This window comes from Idiotropiscis lumnitzeri, chromosome 6 (genome assembly GCF_059441095.1).
Source record: "Idiotropiscis lumnitzeri isolate Australia: NSW breed Sydney's pygmy pipehorse chromosome 6, RoL_Ilum_1.0, whole genome shotgun sequence".
NCBI lineage: Eukaryota > Metazoa > Chordata > Actinopteri > Syngnathiformes > Syngnathidae > Idiotropiscis > Idiotropiscis lumnitzeri.
This window is the reverse complement of record NC_142396.1, coordinates 7,648,812-7,664,058: the sequence shown is the minus strand read 5'-3', so window position 1 is coordinate 7,664,058 and position 15,247 is coordinate 7,648,812. Positions and strand designations below refer to the sequence as shown.

Here is a 15,247-nt window from a genome sequence, read left to right as displayed (position 1 = left end):
ATCCAGCAAGTCTGTTCATGCTTCACCTCATGTGGACCATCACCTTTCCTGAGCCAAATTTAAAGAGAAAGAGAGGAGAAACATTCCTAGCCCAGGAAGTAAGCTGTATTTACTGTCAAAACAGCCCACCTTTCGACCTGCACATGACAACAAAAATACAAAAACAAACTGAGGCCCTCTTCTTAGAACCACCAAAGGTTTGAATTTCATGGCGTTACCAAGAACAGAAAGAAAAAGACACTCTTGTCTTGACCAACCTAATGTTGTCCAAGTTTGCAAAACGGGTCCCCTTTATGACTGCTTTGATCTTGAGAAAGAAGAAAAAAATAAATTCCCTGGCGCTATGTTAGATAAGAAGGAAGGTTGTTCCTGCATAGCGATGCTCATCTTAGCCAGGAACTGTCAGATGCTCAGGGCGTTATGTACAGGTGTGATTCCATAACTCTTGCCTCTTCTCGCTCACTGAACAAAGCAAATGCAAGAGCAGCTTTGCAGACCTGCTGGTTGATTGTCCGGCCCACGATAAAAGGGAAAAGTCTTATTTTGTCATTTGGATTTGAAATACGTATTTTGTGACATATCCTGGAACTTTTCTGACACCCCTTGTTGGTTCACCATACGACTAGAGGTAGAAATATGGGAGTTCCTTTCGTTGATGTCACTCACGCAAGCACGCCAGGCCGCCCCTGATCATCATTCTTGGCTTTCCGCAGAAGGGCGGATGGGAAATTGTGATGTCATCAACCTTGGCGCAGTTTGACGCTGGAGCATGCGGGCCCTCAGGGTGCTACGTTCGGTGCCCGTGTGTTTGTGCCCTGTAGATGGTGAAATCGACGGTGCGGTGCTGCCCGCCTGCGCTGCACCTGCGTCCCAGCATGCTGATTGATCAGTCTGGTCATGTGGAATGTCACCATCTGCTCCCCAGTCCCACTCACTCCTTCTTGTGCGAATGCCAATCACTGGCAGGAAGATACTTATTTAAGCCATGTCAAATCAGGCGCATGACGAAGAGCAGCGTGCCAACCACACTTGTGCATAGTATGCACAATATCTCATAAAAAAGGAACAAGGATTCCTTTTTTTTTTTTTTTTTTAAAGCTTGCTTTTGAAGCAATTGTGTATCTGTGATAATGGTACAAAGGCAGCGGTATCCTGACAACATTCAACAATCCATAGTTGTCCTGATGGTACGATTGTGGGAATGTGCTTTTATCGTTTGTCCTTAAACAGGTTTAATCCAATTTAACTGAATGTTAAGCGCCGCAACGTCTTTTTTATCCCCCCACCCCTCGTCCTCTCAGATGCTCATTTTTTTCCGGCCTCATAATGGCCAGCGACGTATCAGGGGGCCATCAGGAGTGACATTCTTCAATGTAGAGCGTCATAACCAATGACATTTCAGTCATGGGAAAATAAAGATATGCAAATTTGAACTCATTAACATTTGCATTACCTGTTTGAATAATCGCAGCCCTGACAAGACTGCAATTAGCTAAGATTGATGCAAAGTTCAGGGTTAGGGGATTGTATATATTTGCTCTTGGATCATTTATCCACAGGGTTTGGGTATGTGTGTCTACTGTCTAAGATGGGAAAACTGATCTCTGTCGGTGGAAAAAGTCATTCAGTAGCTTCTGGTGTTCCTGGCTGGGTTTGATGAAGAAGAAAAACTTGACTATAACGGATTTGAAATTTATTTTGGACACTAGTCTAATTATAAGTTCTGTTTTATCAACAAAACAAAATCCAAGTCCGCCTTCACAATTAACTGCAGTGATAAAGATAGAGAGCTTGACCTGCTAACCCAGTTATCAGTAGCGTGAAGAGTCAGGATTAGAATTTGTGGTCAGCACAGCTCACCTCCTGACGAGATTGAGATCAACGTGGCGCAGTTTGATTTTAGTCACTAGTGCTGGCAGACAAAGTGCTCTTTCATTTTTACCCTGAAGGTCAGTCATGGCAAGCTTAACAAAAATAAAAATAAAACATATTAAACACAGCCAGACCCTTGTAGCTTAAAAAATAACCACTAAAAGGACTTTTGGAGGCGGAGGATTTGATTCAATTTCCTAAATCGCTAACAATTGTTATTCTTTATGTATTATTTAAATGGGATGGGTGATTTTTTTTTTTTTAAAACGCAATAGTCAAAATCACATTAAACATTTCATTTAGCCAAATTGCATACATTTCTAAGTCTTTTTCAACCGAGAATGACAGAAAATCAATGCTCCAACGTGCTTGCTAAATATTGTGTTTTTCCTAGATGTCTCTGTAGCTTCTCTCATCATCCCCGGTTGAGGTAATCCGCAAAAATTGAATCAAGACAGATGGACTCTTTTTGTTTGTTGAATTTGTTGTGTTTTCTACGCACTCTTTGTTTCTGCATGAAAGTCAATCAGTTTCATTATGCTGGTTTGTAGTTAATATTGGATCAAATTAATATTCAAGTGTTTAGCCAACAACGTACAGTTGGCTTGATGCTGTGAACAAGAACATTTAAACAGAATTCTTTTAATGTTATACCACCTCATGTGCCAACTTATTGCAACTATTGTATTGTGTTTTATTGTTTTCAACTCCATTACATGGTTGTGTGTGGCGATTCTAAATGTAGCGATCTCTTGAAAATTCTATTAGATCTTGACTCCATTATTGTTGGAAACTGGAAGCCTGCTATAAAATATAATGAATAACACACTAATTATTTTTGTAAAAAAAAAAAAAAATCCTAAATTCAGGGGATATTCTACTGCAGGCTTATCGAGGAATGAAAAAGTTTCACAATGTTTAACTTTAGACATTTACCAGTACCTAGACAGTAAATAGGGGATGTAAAAATAATCACAATTTTCTAGTGTATTTTATCTACAGTGTAATTCAATATGCTTCACATGCTGCAATTGAAACATTTAAAAGTGATAAAGATATAAAAATAGCTTACTATAAATAAGTAAAGAGTCCTCGAACAACATTTTCGGAAACATGATTTAAAAAATATTTTTAAAGTCTTTAATTATTAGTATGGGAATCAGAATATTTTGAGTCTGTATTCACTCTGAAAATAAAAGATCAGGGGAGCGTATTATGCACAAGCAGGGGCGGGGCCTATCATCCACGGGTACATGTTATTCATAGGATTTCACGACATGATGACGTATTTAATTTCATTTGACTTGAATTTATTAACATACCGAAACTGGACAATTTCCAAGTAAATATGTCAGCTTTTTGATGAGACGTGTCAGTGTACATTAGAGCAAGACATCAGACTTCAGGTTTAACCTCCTTGCGGAAGTCTGCGTGTTAACGTGCCACCCATTTGCCGCTCACCCAGACAGCGTGAAGGATCTTTAACCAAGCCACCACACACGTGCCTACAACCCGGATTCTATTTGTAAATGTGGGTCAGACAAGTCTGTGTTATCCCCCCGTTTACCTGTCTAAAAGGGGCTAATCTTTGTGTCGTCATCGCTGCTCTCTGTTCCAAGGGCAGCTCGCTGAAGCGTGATTTTGCACCAACACTTTTTGCGACTTGTAAGGGGGAACTCGTGTGATTGTATTGTGAGATTTTGCCAACAATGCGATCAATTAACACAGCCTACTTTTATCAGAACATTATTTAATAATAATCATCGCAAACCATGTTGTGTTTTTCCATGGACATAAAAATAATTTCATGTCTACCATTAAAACATTTTTTTCTGTATGATTCAGTAGTGAAAATGTAAGTTTTTGCCATCACTGTATATTTTAGGAGTTATTTTCCATGATTTTAGGTGGATATAACTGAGATTTTTTCAAATTTATTTTTACGTATACTGTGCTGAAAATTACATTGCAAGTAGAATTTGAGAGGAATAAGTATTTCAATTTTTTTTTTTTTTTTTTTAAAGTTTTTGCGTTGTTCTCACTCTCCGTTTAGATCACTGAATATCAACACACGTTTCCCAAATTGAAATTACTTAAGGCTGTTGTTTTAATGAGTCTCCGTTTTCACGTATAATGCGGATAAAGAAGGATCTGGACATTTCATCTCGAGAATTAATTTCAAGAACCCTTACTCAAGATCATCATACTATGATTCTCACTCTCAACTCAACTCAACTCTGTATTTGTAAAGCTTTTCAGGACTACAACCAAGTGCTATACATGGAGCAATCCAAGTTTCTTCCCGGAAAATGCATTGTATTAAAATAGAGACTACAGTATCTGTCAATAAAGTGCCCAAAAGTTCTCTATGCAGAATCAGCCAAAAACTTCCCGTGTGTCTAAGAGAGGAATTAGTAACTACTTAATTTTTATCATTATTACATCCTAATATAGTACTTATGTTATTATAACAAGAAACAATGTTTTGTAAATCTATCCATTTCACTATCTACATGCACACCTAAAATAAATTAAAATGTGCACGTTGCAATAGAAGTCAAGGTGGGAGGGGGGGTGATGCTGATCATAATCCTAACCATGCATCAACACAAGTAATAACATCCTCTCTTGGCCACCCCTCTCTCCTCCCTGTTATGGTCCAGCCCTTATTTGCATGCGTTGTCTGTGGGTAGCTGCACGACCAGCAGGGGTAGATTAGGGGAGGGAAGTGCAAGAGGACTGTATACACATGAGTAGAGGCACCGTGTGACTGACCGACTGACGGAACTGACACTGTGTGGACTGTACCGTGAAAAGCAGCAGAGTTATGTACTGTGCTCATCCTGTCTCAGGCGCAGGCAGCAACTCACTGATGTATTGCTACAACATGAAGCCCGTGAGTACAATTCTTATATGCATCTTTCAGCTGGAGAGACTGAGTTTTGTGTATGTGTCATGCAAATGTACTTTAGTGTACTGTTGTTTTATGTATTGCCTGGTACAAGAGCTTTGTTACAGTGGCAGTGTTGGCATTTACACACACACACGCAAATATATATATATATATATATATATATATATATACACACATATATATATATATATATATATATGTGTATATATATATATATGTGTGTGTCTATATATATATATGATATAGATAGATATACAGATACAGATCGATAGATATCGATATAGATCAAGATATAGATATAGATAAAGGTAGATTGCTTTCTATTGTGACTGAGTGGTGAAGATTGTTCATTTTTCAAATCTTGCTTATTTCTTTTCGGATGTGCATCTCTGCTTCACGTGCACAATCTCTACTAGACTGAAACTGGAACCGGGCACCACACCACGTTTGCCAGTCCCCTATCACAGCTCACTTGTGGCGTTTGCATGTTGACAAAGTTGTGTTTCAATGCATTGGCAGAGGTCCTGCTTCCTGTTAGCTAAGGCAGCAGCCTGGCAGGAGCAAGCATCTTGACATGAAGCAGATTGCTCGCTATTTCTATTTGATTTAGGCCGTCCCTCCATCGCTTCAGCCATTATCAAAGGCAGCTTTGATCTCGCTGAGACTAACCATATCCAGACATCATGGATCACAGAGGCAGAAAATTGGTTGCATGTGGCTGCTTGAGGAGCGCAGCGCAGCCACTCAAGTGCAAGTTGATATTACTCTCATCTAACAAGATAATGTGATACCATGGCAAAAACATGGAGTACAGTATTTGGTTGTTTACTAGTTTCCATCTTGTTTACTTTAACCCAGTGTGGGGAACTTATTGTTGATGTGAAGTTGGGAATTAAAAGTGTACCCCAACATGTCAATTGCTTTTTAACTTTTTCAAACTTAAAAAAAAAAAAAAGATGTCTTTTGACTTGGTTCCACTCTCTACTGCGTATTGAGTGCCGTTCATTTATGTTACCAAATATTTTTCCTTTATTAGCATAAAGTAATTGCCAGTCAATTTTGATCTGAAAATACAACAAATTCACCCAGCATCAGAAAAAAAGTTACCTCAACTCAACCTGTGTGCATTACCACGACCTGGATGACTAAGAATCTACACAAACAAAGCAGGCACATTGCAGTGTGTTTTTATTTATTTTTTTTTAACTGATAAGGCTGCAATAATGCTATCAGGCTAACAAAATTGTTCCTTACCTTATAAGGAACTAAAACGAAATACACTTTTGCAAAATGCACGTTGACAACAATGAGACATACTTTTATTCTAATCCTTTCCTACTTAAAGCCTTTAATTGCTGCTGAAAAAAAAATCACTCCCTTATCGTTTGTGATGCCATGATTGATGGTTTCTAAATCAATGCTACGCTAAAAGAGGATGCCATGGTGACGGCCCTCCTTTCCAGCGGGGGCCAGAGAAGGCGTGCTGAGGCGGGGGTGTGACCATTATTAACGGGTCGCCTGCTATGCTGATGGTAAGGAGGACAATTGGCTTTATCCTTCGCCATATGCTGCCCATGGCGGCTCAGACGGGCCCAGTGTCGGCAGGGGCTCCTCTGTTTGGCCAGGCCCGCAATCACCATGGGACTCATGCCAACCAGGGTCACGGCTCTGTGTGTATTTGTGTGCATGCATGTGTGTGTATGTGTTGTCACGCAAGCAGGCTCAAGAGAGTCTTTAATAGCCTGCTTTACAGGACTTGTCGTCCGGGAAACTGACACCCCATTGATGCTGCGCAGGGAGTTTTATTTTCATTTCCTGGGCCACATCAAAGCACTGGAGGGAGGTGCAGGTGCAGCCCAGACCTCTCTGCGTGCATGTGTGTGTGTGTGTGTGTGAGTGAAGAAGCATGTGTTGTGTGTGCGCATGTGTGTGCAGCATAGTAAAAACGGAACACAAGTGGAAGGTTAGATGAATTCCGATTTGCAATTAATTTCTCCTTGGATGAAAAAGGGTTCAACAAGGTCAGACCTTGATTATGGTTTTCTTATTGAGGCCTGTAACTCAGTTTCATTAAGAAGGGAATTGTATCTCAGCCCTCTCAAGCCAGTAGAACCGATCACGATTAGGGCAGGGATTTCTCATGCTGAATGGTTCTTAAATCCGGATGAGGAGGTGCACGGATCTGCAGTTTATGGATTATCGCAACTGCTCTAAGTGTGCATCAGCTCTCTGCTTTGTTTTGAATATACTGTTGCTTCCAATCGTAGTATTCACGCCCCAGGTTTACATTTCCTAACTTGAACACACTGTCCTTTTTTTAGATTTATGGGCAGTCCCCCGGGAGTGACGACTTCAGCCAGAATTCTTTACATCCGTCCAGCAAGGCCTCCAGCAATGTGTTTGCCAGCACTTTTTTTGGTAAGCAAAATGATGACGACTGTGAATCTATTCTAAGCACTGATAAGAACAATTTGAGCTTGGCCTTTTACTTTTATTTATTTTCTCTATGTTGTTTATATTTTATATTCGTTTATTATTTACTTTGACCTGAAATATGAGCGCTGTATGGTGGCAATGACTCAAATCACTTGACAATAAATCGCAATTTGGTCTCAACTATTTATTGGCACTCGAGGTTGATGTTTACTGTTAAACTAAACATCAAACCAAGAAAATTGTGCCACGTTTATTTAAAATAACTACATACTAACCTTTCAGTCTTTCACTTTAATGCTAATGCTAAATAACAATAAAGGTGTAAAGCAATATATTCATCTTGTTTATTCAAAATGACTACATAGCTTGACCTTTCAGTCTGTTAGCTTAATGCTAATGCTAAATATCATAAAAGTAGTAAAGCAATATTCACCTTGCTTATTTAAAATGACTACTTAGCTTAACCTTTCAGTACGGTAGCTTAATGCTAATGCCAAATAGCATTGAAGTAGTAAAGCGATATATTCACCTTGTTTATCTGGAATAACTACATATCTTAACATTTCAATCCGTTAGCTTAATAATAATGCTAAATATGATTTACGAATCAGTATATTCACCTTGTTTATTCAAAATGACTACTTAGCTTAACCATTCAGTCTGTTAGCTTAATGCTAACGCTAAATAACATTAAACTAGTAAAGCAGTAAATTTGAAATCTCGATCAAGTTTTGCTCACTTTCCCAGCCCAAACATAGGCTATATTGAAAATGTTACATTTTAAAATTAAAAATATGTACTAACTGACTAATCAATTTACGAAAACTATTTTCATTACAATAACGATTTTCTGCATTCAAATTGCTTTTATTTATATTTTTCTTTAAACATGAAGGTAATCACCTTTTCTGCTAATTCAGCTAAACATTTTCCCTGTGCTGTTGATTATAAAGTTCATTAAGTTTTGAAAACAAAGAGTCTGTGAAAGTGGTAAACAACGCTTAATTAATGTGACACCCTTGCAGGCTGCTCTCGAGTTTCATGTCTGCTTGAGATGCTACTCCAGTGCTACATGCAACATATTGTCATCCTTTTTAGAGGGCACAAGCAATTTGCCCGACATCTGGAGTGCAGTAAATGGGCTGAACCAGCATGGCTATGAAGGTGCACTGGGAGCAACCAGCAGCCACCAAACTCAGGCGGGGAACTACAACAGTCTGCAGCCGCACGGACACCTGGTGAGATTTACATCCAGATCGTCACATATCGTCTTTTACAACCCGGCACCTCTACAGAGTGTGTATATATTTTTTCATGTTTAGGACTATTCACCACACTCGGTGATTGCAGCAGACATGAACAGAGCTCTACCTCCCATGTCCACCTTTCATCGCAACAATGCATCATCACATGCTCCGTCGATCAACACAACAGACAATTCCACAGGTGGGGCAGTGGACGAGTAGCTATGAGAGCGAGTAGGGCTCAAGGTCCTGGGCCAAGGTCGTACAAGAATGAATTGAAAAATTGTAGAATTTAAAGACAAAAGCAAATATGAGTTTTAACATATTTTGGTGACAGATTGAAGCTTTTAGATTTTCTTGGGAAAAAAAAACTTCTTTCGAGGAGGTATTTGATGTCAATTCATCACAAAACCAAGCGACTTCAAGAAAATTAGTCTTAAAGTCAAACATGATCATACACTTTGTAAATAAAAATTATTAACAGGTGATTGTAGAACTATTTTTGTGTTGTATTTCTGCCATTTTCTGCATGTTTGGCGGAGACCAACTAGCCAAACGTGCAGGTCGTGCGCTGATACAAAAATCAGGAATCAGCATTTTTGGCTCTTTACGAAAATAGACTTTTTCTCCATGAGTTATTACATGGGAGTTGTTTGGTTGGTTTGCAGGGTTAGGAAAAAGCAACATTAAACAGCTGCTTGTAAGCAAGCACTTTTGTTGTGTAAATGGCGCTTGTAGGCGTTTGTGTTTGAAGGCTTCCATAGTAACATGCAATATTTGTACTATAGTTGTCATTTATCCACACACATCATTTTAACCAAATCTAATGTTTGTCAGTCTCAGGAAACCACACAAATGTACCAGGAGGCTCACAGACTGGCGATGCATTGGGCAAAGCTCTGGCGTCTGTAAGTATGCAACACCACAGCCCCATTGCATCCATTCATTTGTTCTCTGTTACAATCAAACATTCAAAACAAGACCATAAAACTAAAACGAGGGCCCCTGGGGTGCAATGCAAACAGGAAATAGTAGATCTTTTCCTGGCACTCGCAAGCAAGTGCATATCAGCAAAGGGCTACTAATCTCACACTTTTTATTAGCTGCTGACTAGTAATATGAGCACAATTGATGAGTTAGTTTGGGTTATGAGGCTGCTCTAACGGCAGCCGGTGCGGAAATGACAAGTGCCTTTAAAATGATCCATGCCCTTCGTCCCACTCCTCCTCCTCCTCTTCTTTTTCTCTCCGTCCGCGTCTGCTGCCAGATTTATTCCCCCGATCACACCAGCAGCAGCTTCCCTTCCAGCTCGTCCACGCCTGTGAGGTCCCCGTCGCCTCTGCCAAACGCCAGCGAACCCGCAGGTAACCTGTCGAGCGGCTAAAATCTGCCACTCCCAGTGGGACCGTGATTATTTGGCGTGCCATTTTTACTTGTCCTTGTTTGTGTAATTTAGTCTTTCTTCGCTTTGCATTACAGGAAGCAATATGTGGCCCCGCAGCTCGGTACAGACACCTGTCTCGCCACATTATGAGTCCTCACTTATATCCATGGTAAGACCTGATTATATAGTTGAGTGACTATTACTATGAAGTGCCTTCAAGCGTTGCCTATTTACCTTTTCCATTCAACTACACACAATGAGTGTGTACAACACAGCACAACATGCTGTTAGAAGTGCTTATTGATCAAGGTCCCGCACTTTTTATGTTCCTTCATACTTTTCTATTACAGCGTGGACATGTTAGGCATGAGATTGTCCAATTGCACACATACAATATTATGATGAAATCTACAACACATAAATGCAAATATTTCCTCTGCAACTAGCCACAGCTTTAGCCTCCATTGAAGAAAGACAAAATGCTTGTAACTAAAAACATCAGCTGGTTTCTGAAAGAGTGACAGGGTGGACCAATTTCAGGCACATGCGCAAAATGTTGCTGATCACAAAAATAGATGATATATATGTAATCAAAATGATCCATTTTATCCAATAACGTGTTGTGGACAATACCACATGTGAATCTTTCATTATTTTGTTTTATTTAACCACTTATTGCACACACTGCAGTTAGCAAAGGAGGACTTTTGAATGATTAAATTAGCAATTTTCATTTTCATATAAGATGTCAGTGTTGATCATTTAGTACTGTTTAATATTGTGCTTTAGGATTTTATTAAGAATAAATAGACTGTCAAAATAAACCTAATGAAGTGATCACTGAGTGCAAGTCTGTTTTCTTAATACAACTTTTATAATGAATAGATGACACATTAAACTTACCGGACCCCAATAAATAGTGTTAGCTAGCATGTTAGCATCGGCAAGGTTAAATTCCCAACACTGTCTATTATAATAATATATAACATATGTAATCCATACATTAATTTAGAATTCAGCCATTCCTACAAAAAGCTGAGCACTTTGCTAAATTTATTATTCCTTTTTTTTTTTTAGCTTTGAGAACATGCTTAGCTAAGATAAGCGAGGGTTAGCAAAATGAGGCTAAGCTAACCTAAGCATAGATAGATAGATAGATAGATAGATAGATAGATAGTAAAAATAATAAATGAATTAATATATGGCAACACTACGACACATGTTATTGAGCTGAGTTAAGACACAATTGAACAAATATTGTTCCCCCCTCAAAGTCTCAGGTAGAGGACAGACTGGACAGATTGGATGATGTGATCCACGTTTTAAGGAACCACGCCGTCGGTCCCATGCCCAGCCTGCCCGCTGACATCCACAGCCTGCTGAACCAGAACCTCCACGGCCGACCCAACCCTGCCAGCACGCTGCCGCTCACCTGCCACACCCCAACTATGGTTAGGCCATGAAGCATTTAAACATGGAGCTGCATGTATGCAAATGTCATCTTGCGTTTGTGCGTGCATTTCAGCTTGTGGACTTTTCCACTGTGTTTGTTATCAGCAAAATAGGAAACAGAACACAATGGGCCACAGCGGGGACACGTCACCTTTGTATAGGAAGTGGACTGAATGTGTGGGGCGATGGGATTCGCCTCAGATACGGCATGTTTTTCCCTCTTAGCCGAGTGGGAGGATTTGGGCCTAGCTGGAGGGAAAGTATATTCTAATCCCCTGAGTGAGAGCGATATTACATTTCATACTTTGGATGTGCCGATTAGTAGTGAATCATTCCTGAAGAGAATTACTGATGTAAGAGAAAACGTGTAGCAGTTTTAAGGGGAGGATTAAGATCGGGTCTGTACGGAAAGCGATCCACTCAGGCGGACGTTGGGTACAAAAAAGCAGATGTTCACTTTGTGCACAGTCCAAAAGAGTTTAAAGCACTGTAGAATCATTTACTGTCATTAATTAACAGATTCTCTCATGCTGTACGAACTGAACACATACCGTAACTATTGGCCTTATCTCATGGACTTCTTTGTGTGCCGCAAAGGTTGAGGCCGTCACCATGAATAACAACCAATCAGCCTTCCAGTGCCGCACACAAAATGGACACCCGTACCCCGCAAGACAGGGGGCCACGCTGGAGCCCATGTCGGGAGGATGCAGAGGTGAGCATAATGAGTTTACTGTTGTTCGAGTAATGATGGTGATGGCTAGCCGCCAAACTTATATCACAGTGTGGAATGGTTCCTCTTCCCTTGCAGGGAGTTTGGGAATTCCAGGAAATGCGGAGCTGAAGATTGAAAGCAGCGAGAGAGAAGACATGATGCACACCAGTCACAGCTCCGACAGTCAAAGGTCAGATGAGGAGAGTGAACTCAAGATGAATGGAGACAACAGCACGAGGGACAGGTAGAGCAGAACGCTTTTAGTTCACAGTTTTATTACCCCTTTAAAATACTGTATGCTTACTGTAAAAATCCTATAAATAACAGTCATTTTGTCGCCCCCCCCAAAAATACCAAATGGAGAGAGGATATCACATATATATATATATATATATATATATATATATATATATATATATATATATATATATATATATTTACATTGTTTAGACATTTAAGATTGCATCAAAAAAATAATAATAATTTTGGACGCGGTGCCAAGAGAAATGCTACGAAATTCTGAGAATAGACTGTTACATGTTAAAACATGGAACGTGTTAAAATTTAGATTGTAAAATTATAGGTCTGTTCTTCTCAGTGGCCAGTAGAGGGCAGTAAATTCCACATTAAATTCCATCTCATCCAATGACTCTTTTCATAAATGTATCATTCATTCTCCTTTGCCACCTCATCCAATCCTGAAGTATCCACGAGGATGAAGATCTGAGTCCGGAGCAGAAGGCCGAGCGTGAGCGCGAGAGGAGAATGGCCAACAACGCTCGGGAGCGTCTGCGCGTGCGCGACATCAACGAGGCCTTCAAAGAGCTAGGTCACATGTGTCAGCTGCACCTGAAGAGCGAGAAGCCTCAGACCAAGTTGCTGGTGCTACACCAGGCCGTGTCCGTCATCCTCAGTCTGGAACAACAAGTCAGAGGTGAGCGCCGTACGCAGACGATCACAAAACGCTCATCGAGAGGTGTCTTGATCCTCAATTGAACCACTGCTTGTCTGTCAGAGAGGAACCTCAACCCAAAAGCAGCGTGTCTGAGGAGGAGAGAGGAAGAGAAGGTGTCGGCTATGATGACAGATCCGCAGTCCATACATGTCGCATTTCATCCAGGTCTGGCCGACCCTGCAAACCCGATGGGTCGTCTCTGAGACGCCAAGCAGTCAACAATTCTCATTTACCAATGTGGACTTTATGCTTCCAAACTCAACTCGTCTTTATGAGGATATATTTTTTATTAACATTTGGTTGTTGACACAGTGTTAAAGGAGCTCTAAATTGTGTGTGGGAAGATATATAGTACACTCCTCAAAAAAAGTTAGGGATAATTGGGCTTTTGGGTTGACTATCGAGATGAACCTAAAATGCACTTTAACCTACAGATGATCTTATTTTGACCTTCTCAAAACTTTTCAATGCACATCACACCGATCAGTGGTGGTCCTAGGTCTAATTTATTAGTGACTTTTGTCATTCAGCTTCTCATTAGAGAACAGCAAGTTGTTCAAAAATGACAGAAACATTTAGAGCAGTTGGAGCTTGAAAAGTTTAGTGAATGTAAATTCACTTGTAAAGGCAATAGTGCATTTTAGGTTACTCCTGAAATTTGATTTACTTAACGCTGAGTCTCTAAATGAAAAGCATTAGAAACTCTGTAAAGTGTTGATGCAGTTGAACAATCGCACTCTCACTTCTCAAACACACTTCTAACTTTGTGCCTAAAAGTTTACTTCTAACAGACAAATGCATTGTAACCTGCAGATGTTTTGTACATTTTTGGGGGTCTATTTATTTTTCTGTCCTGGATGGATGGATCTCAGTTGTGGCGAGGTGTCATCTGCACTTTGGCAGACAGTTTGATAGTGTATCGGCAGACATGACATTTCCATGTGTGCTCAGACAGCAGATTTATTTGTTCTGTGGCATTGTGAGTGTGGATGTTGCTGTGTGTTTTTTTTTTGTGTGTGTGTGTTTGCGATGCGTGTGCGCGCGAGTGTGTGTGTTTCAGGAGTTGGCCCATTCTGTGAATGAACACATCTCCAAGAATGTTTTAATTAGCATCTTATCTATTGAAGCTGTTCTTTTATTCGTATGTTTAGCACTGTTAAGAACAACACTGGTGGGCAAAAACAAAACATTTGTCATTGACATCATTCCTTTTCAGATCTAGCCAAAAGTGGGTATGGGCGTGTGTGTGTATTTTTTTTTTTTTTTGCATGTTTAGGACACTTTTTTCCTCCTAAGTTATGTAAGTTATCTTTTATACAAATGTCTGTAAATGCTTTTGTCACTCTTGATTTTACAAAGGAAACTGTTTTTTGCAGTTTTAGACACATTTCATGTTGTCAGCAAAATCTTTATGCAGAATGCTGTGTTTTTTGCTTTTCTGAACAAATCTCAAAATAATCATAAAAACTTCAGCTATCATAAAATGTACAGTATGTGTACAGGTTAAATTAGCCTTATGGCTTGTGTCTACATATAGCAATACATGTTTTTCTTGTTCTTGTTCTCTCTTGTTCTCTTTTCCGGCTGGTATCTGGAATTTGTGTGCTACACACCAACCACTATTTGTCAAATTGAGATCTACAATGCAGCATTTACAAATACAATTTATCGATTTAGATCTCCTAAATACGTAGGAGCATTTAAAGCAAACTAAGAGCATAACTACAAATAAAGTACACTTGACATTGAGGAGTGACGTATGCAAACGTCTCTATATAGTGTAATTTGATATGGAAAACCCTCATGCTTAAATGGTCAATATATTTTTTCAGGCTTCAGGGGTCAACAACTCTTTGTTGCGCTCTCTCTCTCTGTCTCTCTGTCTCTCTCTCAATCTCCCTCTCTCGCTCCCTCTCTCTCTCTCTCTCTCTCTATCTCTCTCATAAGCTTTTCTAGGCGTAATATTATGAGGATAATGAATTTGGAGAATTTACCGGCTTTCTTCCCTTGTTACAATCAGAAGATTCTCATGTGATAACTACATTTCATTCTTACCAAAATACTTGTTTTAAAGATGATGCTTTTTAAATATATATATATATATATATATATATATGTATGATCACAATATTACATTTTTTTCCTCAAATAATTCGTCTTTTTTTTTACTCAAAAATAGGAAACTTTAAAATTTCAGTGGCATGATTTATTTCGAGCAACACATTGTAATTATTTAGACCTAAACATTAATGAGCTCACCTTTCTGTTTGAACTT

General features: G+C 39.5%; 1 protein-coding gene across 2 annotated transcripts; it reads left to right on the top strand.

Annotated features, from left to right (window-relative positions):
• Positions 1 to 4,597: 4,597 nt before the first annotated feature.
• Positions 4,598 to 14,502, top strand: LOC148335005 (transcription factor 12-like). Of its 2 annotated transcripts, none has more exons than XM_088297810.1 (12): positions 4,598 to 4,768; positions 7,108 to 7,204; positions 8,321 to 8,460; positions 8,545 to 8,668; positions 9,304 to 9,374; positions 9,734 to 9,830; positions 9,946 to 10,019; positions 11,125 to 11,301; positions 11,900 to 12,017; positions 12,114 to 12,207; positions 12,722 to 12,951; positions 13,033 to 14,502. In XM_088297810.1, exons 1-12 carry the CDS (start codon positions 4,700 to 4,702, stop codon positions 13,173 to 13,175), a joined length of 1,434 nt encoding a protein of 477 aa, XP_088153936.1. In that variant the 5' UTR covers positions 4,598 to 4,699; the 3' UTR covers positions 13,176 to 14,502. The 2 variants fall into 2 exon arrangements, with proteins under 2 accessions (XP_088153936.1, XP_088153935.1); XM_088297809.1 differs by having other exon boundaries at positions 12,114 to 12,261.
• The last annotated feature ends 745 nt before the right edge of the window (positions 14,503 to 15,247 follow it).

Coding starts and splice junctions, on each gene's coding strand:
- LOC148335005 (XM_088297809.1), top strand. CDS start 4,700: ATGTACTGTGCTCATCCTGTCTCAGGCGCAGGCAGCAACTCACTGATG. Junction 4,769..7,107: donor ATTGCTACAACATGAAGCCC/GTGAGTACAATT, acceptor TCCTTTTTTTAG/ATTTATGGGCAGTCCCCCGG. Junction 8,461..8,544: donor TGCAGCCGCACGGACACCTG/GTGAGATTTACA, acceptor TTTCATGTTTAG/GACTATTCACCACACTCGGT.